The sequence below is a fragment of the Teleopsis dalmanni genome, chromosome 2 (genome assembly GCF_002237135.1).
Source record: "Teleopsis dalmanni isolate 2A chromosome 2, ASM223713v2, whole genome shotgun sequence".
NCBI lineage: Eukaryota > Metazoa > Arthropoda > Insecta > Diptera > Diopsidae > Teleopsis > Teleopsis dalmanni.
This window is the reverse complement of record NC_051847.1, coordinates 192,173,352-192,183,331: the sequence shown is the minus strand read 5'-3', so window position 1 is coordinate 192,183,331 and position 9,980 is coordinate 192,173,352. Positions and strand designations below refer to the sequence as shown.

At 36.3% G+C, this 9,980-nt stretch overlaps 1 protein-coding gene across 1 annotated transcript in view; it reads left to right on the top strand.

Moving 5' to 3' along the window:
• The first annotated feature begins 169 nt into the window (after nt 1–169).
• LOC119678642 overlaps nt 170–9,980 on the top strand; it is a 32,094-nt gene continuing 22,283 nt past the window's right edge. Inside the window, exon 1 of the mRNA XM_038090592.1 lies at nt 170–7,837. Coding sequence (XP_037946520.1) covers nt 643–7,837 — 7,195 coding nt within the window. The 5' untranslated portion in view covers nt 170–642. The remainder of the gene's footprint in view (nt 7,838–9,980) is intronic.

Genomic DNA, 9,980 nt, shown 5'->3' with positions numbered 1-9,980 from the left:
CAACAACAACAACTACAAGACAAACAGAAACAGAAACAAGTATGCGAAACTGAAAAGTCGCCACTACTGACCAAAGCTTATTTAACTACAAACACAACAACAACAACAGCAAAGGCCACATTACCAACAACAACAACAACTACAACAAGCAGTTATACTACTACAAAAACAAAACATCAAACAACTTTTAAAAACAACGAAGTGCCTAAAAAACTAACAAACAACAACTTAGACACAACAACAGAAAAAACAGAAAAGAGCAGCAGCCTTAAACGTCCAACACAAATTTTTGTTAAAGAAATAACAAATACAAACAATCAACTACAACTACAACTACAACAACAACGACAAAAACAATTACAACAAGAACATAAAGTATTTGCAGTACCAAGTACTAACAACACCACCAGCGCCATTACAGTAACAACAACCACAACCACAACAACAACAACAGCAACAGCAATAACAACTCCGTCTATAACTCGTTTAGCTTTGGCCAACTCAAGCACAAACTCAACAATCGTAACTGTTGGTCAAAGTACTGTCTCTGTCTCTGCTGTTGGTCGTTGCTCATGCAAGAAATTCAATTGCAAAGATGCTGTTGCTGTCAATACAATAAAGGAAAATAAGTGCAGCACTTGTATGTCTGCTGCAGTTGCAGTTACAGCTAACAGTGACGTCGCTGCCAATGAAATAGAAACAGTGGCTTTATTGTCAGCTGCAAACGATAACTTAAAAAATTTAGTAGAAAGAAAAACAAATAAGAAAAATACTAACGATGATACTAGCTTTTCAAATATAAAAATTGATATTGCAACTACAACACCAATATATAATACACCTTTACTAACCACCACCGTCACCACCACCACCACCACCACCATTAACGCTAGTCAAAACCAAAACGAAACATCATCAGTCTTTGGTAAAACGTTGAACAAAGCGGCAACAAACGTGCGATTATTTAACGAAAATTCAATAGCAAAGCAGAGAGCAGCAGATAAAAATAATTCAATGATATCGATTGGAAAATTAAAGAACGATGCGTCAATGGCAGGCGGTTATCTGCAAAGTGAGAATGTCTTCTCATCGGCTACGTCGACCTCCTCGGCAGAGTCCGAAAGTGAAGGCGCCGCGTTAAATAGCGAAAACGAAACGGTTGCGTCGTCGGTTAGTGGCAATAAAGTGCGTGTAAAACGAAAAACGGGTAAAATGAAATCGATCGGTCAGCGTAAATCGGTGCAACGCAGCTATGATATCGCCAGTGTTGCGGGTAGTGATGACTTGATCGTAAATCAATTGTCAGCTGATAAAATGCGTGAAGCTACTGAACATGACAGTAGCGCTGTCACCACAGATACAGACACTAGCAGTTCCAGTTCAGAATCTGTTGATACAGACGATACAGGCACTATTGCAGATCGTCGCCCAAAGAAACGTCATTTCTCAAAAGTATTCGTGGTGAATCGACACGCCGGACCACGTCTACAACGAGCTGGCAATTCTTCTACAGAGAATGACTCACAATCATCAGATGCAAATCTTGAAGATTCATCCGATAACGATACCGATGTAGAACGACCCGATTGCGGTATTGTGCTAAACTATATGAAACCAATTGATGTTGAAGGTGACAACAAATCAGCCGGCAATCGTCGCACAGCCGGCATGACAGAAGGTGACAGTAGTAGTCAAACAAATGTATCACATAGCAGTCCAACGAGTAGTGATACTGACGATGACGACGACGATGTTGGCAGCAGTGGTCAACATTACGAAAATATAATTGACAAATATGTAGCAACATCAGAGACTGAAATTGCTAATTGCATCATTGTTGTTGGCGGTATGACTGATAACGACAATGGCGGTGTTGTGCTTAATGCAATGCGTGCACTTTCTAGTGATGATGATGTTGCCGTCACAGCAGCAATAACGCTGTCGACGGACACGTTGCCACGAGAAAAAAAGTATTCACTTGGCAAGAAAGCCGAAGTAGACCTTCCAAACCCCCCTTCCAATGCAGGTGCCCCACAAAATGCTTTTACGGTAGAAAAAGCAATTAGCAATGCCGTTGCACACAGGCAAACAGAGCGATTGAACGAATTTTCTAAAAATGCTTCAGTGATTTCCGAAACTAATGAAAGGAGGAACGAAAGCAGTTTAGCGTTACCCATGCAAATAGATGCACAAGAAGCATGTAAAGAATTGAACAGCATTGCCAATGATGTTAATCGTTTGCTCTCATTGACAAAACAAAATTCAGAGCTCGAAATCAAATTACAAAAATTGCGTAAGGATGTGGCAGAAATCAATCAAGATCACATATCACGCGGCAACACACCTGAAATGAGCACACCCACCTCTTCATCGTCATCGTCATCCCCATCCAGTCAGTCAAGTGCAGCGGGTACACCTGAATTAAAGCGCTGCACTTCAAAGACTTCGTTTAATGCTAACAACAATGCATTAACAACGTCAGCACCAATAACAAAAACAACAACGAACAAGGAGCACACAGTTCAGTATAGTACGTATGAAAATAAACAAAAGCAGCAGTACGAATGCGATATGGCTAAAAATAGCACACAATCAGGTATGCAAAAAACAGAAAATGACAACAACACACAAAAGCAACACACAGCAGCTCACAACCAAATTGAAAAAACAACAACAACATCAGTAGCAGCATTAAAAAGTAATGAAAAGGTGCATATTGTCTGCGAAAATACTCAAATACAAACAAATGCTAGGGAGGAAATGGCAAAAGTGGAATTACCTGCAAATGCATGGTCCGCTGAGCAGTTTACAGAGCCAACAGCAGCAACAACAACAACAGAAATAACTATTTTACCACCACCAGAAACGACAGCATTAATGTATGAGGCTCAAAATATGTTTGGTAGTAAAAATTTAAATGTGGAAGGTTCTGAGAAAAACAAATTAACAAATGTACACATACAAAATAAAAATGAACAACAAAAACAAAAACAACAACAGCAACAACTTAATTATAAATGTAATTATTTTGAAAGTAATCATGACGTTTCTCATAACATAAACGTTAATAATGATGAAAACAAAATAGAGAATATAAACGAAATCGACAATAATTGTCTTGCTACAGCAATGAGTTCTGGTGCTGCTGTTGTTGTTGGTAATAAAAATAAAGTGATGAATGCCTGCAAAGATACACAGTTAGAAACGATACAGTCAAGCCAGTTAACAACTACAGCTGACCAAAATATACAACAACAACAAGACGAAGAAGAAGAAGAAAAAGTAGAAACGAAAACTACAAATCCAACTACAATAAATACACAACACTCCGATTACTCTTATAATAAAAACTCAGTAGAGCAAACAGTTAATGATTTACCAACAACTATAACAAAAAGCACAAAAGCATTAACTCAAAATGAGCAAAAACATAAAACACCTGAGCAAACTCCATTTGTTGTTGTTGCTGCTACTGGCGCTGTTACTACTGATACTGCTGATATTAATAATAAAAAACGCGTAAAAAATGAGTATCAACAAACACAAGTAAAGCAAAACGAAATACCAACAATAACTGATGATAATACAACAATAGTGAGTAGTGCTGAGTTAAAAGAGAATAACAAACAGAGAAATGCAAGTAAATTCGTTTGCGCAGCAGCGCCTAACAATGAATTGAATGAATTGGCCAAGAAAGCGCGAGTGGTAGTTGAAAACGATTTGTTAAACGAAAAAGACGGTAGCGGCGGTGTCAGTGCTGATATTAGCACTAACAGTAATAGCGTTGAAATTGAGCAAAAACGAAAAAATATTGACGGTACGGTACAAAATGTTAATTACGAAATTGCTCAAGTGTCTTCGTTAAAAGAAATGCAAAGTAATTTACACGAAATAACAAGTGAATATAAAGCAAATAATGAAATTAAAGAATTTCACACTAACAACGTTAAATTAAAAAAAAATAAAATCAGTGAAGATATTGTGAATACGTGTATAGATCAGAATAATTTAAAACAAATTGAAATCATTGAGAATCTGAAACACGATTTAACCAATGAAAAAGTGAATGCATTGTACGCGCCCATACCCTCCTGCTATGATATCGGTGGGACAAGCCCAACAAATACCGCATTTGTTGATAGTTCGTCGCTATTATCGTCGGGTACGAAACAAATAAAAAATATAGGTTCACCCAAATCACTCTCGGCAAAATATCGTAGTTTAGTTATGATTACAAAAGACAACAACAATATCGAAAGTGCAATAACTTCAGATACTAACACTAATGTAAACACAGATCTTAACCCCACAGTGACAAGTGTAAAACAACAATCACATGATATGAATAGTGTGGCTTTAATTGATGCTTGTGGCGTTACCAGTGTTAAGCCTAGTGTTAGTGGCGTTCAAGTAAAGCACGATCATAATGATATGTTAAATGAAAGACAAAATGATCATGAAGTTCAGCATAACAAAAACAAAGACACTAAAACAAGCAATTTGTACGCGTGTGATGCTTTAACTGCTGCAAACAACAACAACGACAGAAACAATGAAAGGAATGAGTCATATTTATCTGCAAATCATTTTAATACAGTGAACGACGTCAATGCTGCAGTGACGTCGGCAAATAGCATATTTACCTCGTTAGAATTGCTGTCGGATAATGATGATTCGAAATATTCGCCAACAACATCAGCAAAAAATACAACTGGAACCGTCTGTCTCGAAGACGGGTTGGCTGATGATGATTCCTGGGTCGAGGAAATAAGCCAAAATGGAGATGAATTCATAGATGAAGATAGTACAACACCTACAGCTTCCGATTCGGAGGATTTGAGTGTTGATGGTGAAGATTCCGTTGCTGCTGGTGGTATGTACATTGATCGTGAGGAAGAGTTGCGTGGTTATCACCGTTCTGCTATTGATTTTACTTTACATACTATTGTTGAAGAAAGTTGTGAAGAAAGTGAAGTGGCATCACTACGTGATAATGAACATGACATTGATGAGGAAATGGATGAAGCAGAACGTCGACGTCAACGTACAATCAATCACCATAACCGCTTATCTGCATCAGATTTGGAAAAGTATTTCTTTTTCGGCTTAGCTGATGGAAAAGTAATGAGTTCAATTGATACACGGGGTGATGATACTGCATCTGAAGTAAGCAGCGAATGTTCGGAGAGTTTAGATTCACTTGGCATACCTGAAGAGCCAGATCTTACCAATGCTGCTGATCTTGCCTCTTCTAGACTTGAGAAATATTTTTTGTCAGGATTCATGGGCTTTAATACTTCGGCCGAAAAGAATGAATCAGATGAATCAGGTAGTGTTGGCAGCGATAGTGAAGGACATCCTAGTCCCAGCCAACGAAGAAAACGTTTAGTACGTGCGCGAGGTACACCAAGATCTCATAATTCCTCATTAGACAATTTATTAGCTGATACGCAATATGCTGGTAATGAATCTTTAGAAACTAATAATGCGGATGCTCTAGACTCATCAGAGTCAGAAGGATGCGATGAGACTATTATACATGCAGGCAGTGCAAGCGAAAAGGATGGCACTTCATCCGATACAATGAAACGGAAAAAGCAGTTACGCAAACGCCATGACTCTTTGGATGAGAAAAAGTTGCTTGATAGTACTGATGATATAAATAAATTACCGCCTGCTAGTGAGTGTCGCACTCCTACACCTGGCTCCATAAGTAGTGCGCAAGCTAAAAAACAGCAGCATCATAGCAGAGATAGTGGTTTTGTCGGTAGTAATGATGATTTGCTGAAAGCACCTGAATGTGAAACGATCTCCGTACAGATTCGCGCTAAATCACCTACCGCACTCGCACAGATACACGAAGATAAGGAAATTACAACACCTACAGAAAGTACAGGATCTTCTTCTTCTGTCTCTCCACCACTAATACCTGAAATTGTTTTGAGTGCACCTACAAATCCCAGTCCGAGTTCGCATTCAGAACTACGTCTTACAAAAAAACCACCACTACCACCAGCCACTAATAGCACGCTAGTACGTAAGGATAGCTTTAATAATTGGAGCTCGGATGAGGAAACAAATCTTATGATGTCAAAAATGCGTCAATTCTTTAAGACACTCGTAGTAGCTACAGCAAATGCACAACAAAATCTAGGCTCCGCAAATAGTTCTAAAACTGCCACACCTAATCAAACAACACCTATATCTGTTCGACGTATGAGAAATCGACCAGCACAACTTGCATATTTCGAAAACGAGCTTACTCGTCTAATGAAAACAGTACCCGGTATAAATGATGAGCAGGTGCGAGAAATCGTGGAATATTTGAGTAGCGAAGACGCATGGTCCGATTCCTGTGATTCCTCAGATTATACAAGTTCCGATTTGGAAGGTAGTCAAAGGAGAAAGAGCGAATTAAAAGAACAGATATCTGCAAGTTGTCAACAAATAATAACTAAATTCGAAGTGGACGAAGAAGGGGATCGTGGTGATGGCGGTCTACTTGATGAAGCACACGCCTTAAATGCAGACACAGCCTTTGTTTATCAAAAACTAATGGAATCATTTTCAAAAATTGCCGTGGGAAATGTAAATACTTTAAGTCCTACAATAGCAACTGCAAATGGTGTACCCAATTTCGATGCACCAAGCGGTAGCAATAAAAATGTCGAAGAGGATCAAATATCAACAAGCAGCACACGTAGTGCAGAACGTTCTCCTCAACTATTTACCAAAGTAATGCAACACATTGGCACTCGGCTTGTAGCACTCATGCATGAAGTAAGTAGTGGAAATGATACTCATGGCACCAATTCACCAATGCCACCACAACGCAATCACCACAAACGTTTACAAGCCAAAATATCGGCAACAACTACTGAAGATGAAGAAGATAATCAGAATGACAAAAATCAAGCAAAAGGAGCACGTGGTAATACCCATATGCACCAACACAATTTATATCAACCAAGTGGATCTAATAAAAGTGACGATCCGAATAATTTAGCACGCAGCAAATCGCATGATCTATTACTCGACTCAGCAGCTTCTATATCGACAGCCTGTAGCAGTGGCAGCGGTAGCAATGCAATAAATACACGTCCTCATCATCATCAGTCCAGCAGCGGTGTCAGTGATACCGCCGGTGAGGAGTGTGGTGTTGCAAGTGATTATGAACGTTTTTCATGGCGCGGTAGTTTTGAATCAGCATTACTGGCTAATGGTGATTCCAGAACAAAACTTAGTCAACTCGATCGTGACAACTTATCCTCTGCGTCCGCTTTGGCCATTGCAAAGCGTCGCTCGGCAGGTGATCTGTTGTTCAACCATCATAAAAGTCTGAGTCGCGAGCAATTAGATCGTGTGCGTTCCTGTGGTAGCATTGGTGGTGGTGATGAACATCATAATGAATTGGAAGCTTCGCCAGCAAAACCATGGGTTTCTTCCAATGACACCAAAGATGTGCGACGTTCCAGTGTTCCTGATGCAATATATGAATTAGATTCCTCTGATGATGAAGCTTTCGGTACACGTTCAACACTACCACGCAGTTTGACAAGTGCAACGCAAGTGGCGAGCACTAATTCCTTACCACGTCTGCCAACTTCAAGCTTAGGTGCGGCCGCAGTTTCAGCAACATCAACACCAGCAACAAAATCTCAAAATGCTTTGAATTTCACATCGACGAGCAGTGCAAAAAGCGCACGGTATCGTTCACCAGGCTTGGCGAATCGGTCAAGTTCATCCATCGGTTCTAAAAAGTCAAGTTCCAGTCTCAGTTTGCAGCATTTCTTATATTCGAAACGCGATACACGTAAACGTCTAAATATGTCTGCGGGTGAGCTTTTTATTTGTTACTATTTATTTACTTAAATTTTATTATTATTTTATTTAAGTTTTTATGACTTTTGTTTGTTTACTTTAATTTTAATTCATGAAGTAGTCATTTCTGCAGTACGTACGGCTTTTATATAGGCTTAGTTGAATGTGATTGTTCAAAACTTTCAAATTCTCGTTTATATTTTTTTGGAAAAAAACGCAAAGTTAAGGTGAGGCGCTATAATATGAATATCTACTTAAGTTCTACCCTCGAAGTGCACTTATGGAGTTCCTCTAATTATACTTTTGTCATATGACAATTTTTGGAATAACTTCACTTCGATATTAGAATGCAATATTTAATGTATGCGGAGTACACATAAAGGTGTGTCTGCAGACAATAATTATGGTTCTTATCGTCACAAAAGTCTAAAGCCTTGTGAGAGAGGTTGTGAATACTACATTTATCTTCAAATTAAATAATTAAAATATAAACAATTAAAAATGTTTTATGGCTACAAAAATGATTGCACTATCTTTATAACATGTTTTAATTCAAATTTATTCTCGTTTACTTATATTTGGCAAGGTGATTTGATATATCTACATTATTCTGCGGCTATATATATGTTAGAAACTACATTTAACTATAAGGAGATAAATTAAATATAAAACACACATCGCAGATAAATGATCAAGATTATATGAGAGTCATCTTTTATTTATTTGCTCTTGACAGTGCGTTATAGCGTAATCATATCTAAGAATATTTAACTAAGCAGTGTAATTTATAACCACACATGGATAAGCCCTTAAGTAGGTATCTCTTGTTTATTGAGAGCTTAGATTTTATTATTAAAAAATCTATCGGTGACCTATTATTTCGTTTTTTTTATTCACTCTAAAAGACGTAAATATTATCAAAGTAGAGAGTTGATATCATTCTATAAGGAAGAAATTTCAGGAACACAAAATAACATCACTAATTTACCCTTTTCACACTAAGGGCCATGTTATGCAGGCAGCAGTTATAAACACGACTTATGTATAATTTTAATTTGTCTCTAATATATATTAAAAAACTTACGAGGATTCTGTGCCTCAGTATTACTTTGTAGTAAATGTCAGAATATGTGCCTTTTAGGTATATAAAATCTTTTGTGGATATGCTTGTGGATATCTGGATATCTTTTAAAATTAGGCGCACCTAAAACGTATCAAAATTTTATAACTCTCTGTTATATCATAATTAAAAATTGAAGATACAATATTTTGTATATTATAAAAAACTCTTGTTAATTACCAATGGAAAAGTCTGTCGCTCCAATAACAAAGCCCATTTTATTTCGATTTAATTATTTTTTGGTAACTAAAGCCTTTCTATTTTTTAATTATGGCAAAAACCTTTGTTACCATTAAATTATTTTAAATTTTACTGCTTTAAATTTTAATTGTAAAAATAATGGCACAATATTTTTTTTACTGATATTATAGTATTTGGTATATTATATCCTAATATCAATCAGTTTGACATATCTTGATCGTTTATAATGAAATAAAAAATATTTCATGTTTAAATTTACTTCAACTTTTATATAAACATCTAATGATGTCCTCTTCAAATAAGCGTGCTTAGATATATATTTATTATCAATCATTTATAGAAGCTTGATATTGCAATTTACAATTTCGTAAATAAAAAATATGAAAGCAATATTTCCCAATGGTTTATTTCTACATATTTAATGCAACATATTGCATTTTCTTTTCTTTGTCTGCTAATTGGAGTTTTTAAATATTATAGATATTAAAACAGTTCGTTTACACTATCTTAATTAAAGCATTTTTGTAATTAACTTACTAATTGTGAAGCATTTAATTGCATTTCTTATGCAAATATTTCAGAGATAATTATATCAGTTTAATTATTCACCAATTAACTATAATTAAGAGAATAATATCTTGAAACATTCCAATATGGTAATAACGTAACAAAGAAAAATACTATACAATAAAATTACAAAATATTAGCAAACAATATATTTTTATATATATATTTTTATGAAATACAAACAAAGGTATAATACTATTAATGAAATTGTATTTAATTTCATGTCATAACTGTTAAGTTAATTTCATTAAATTGAATTTTCTTAATTTTA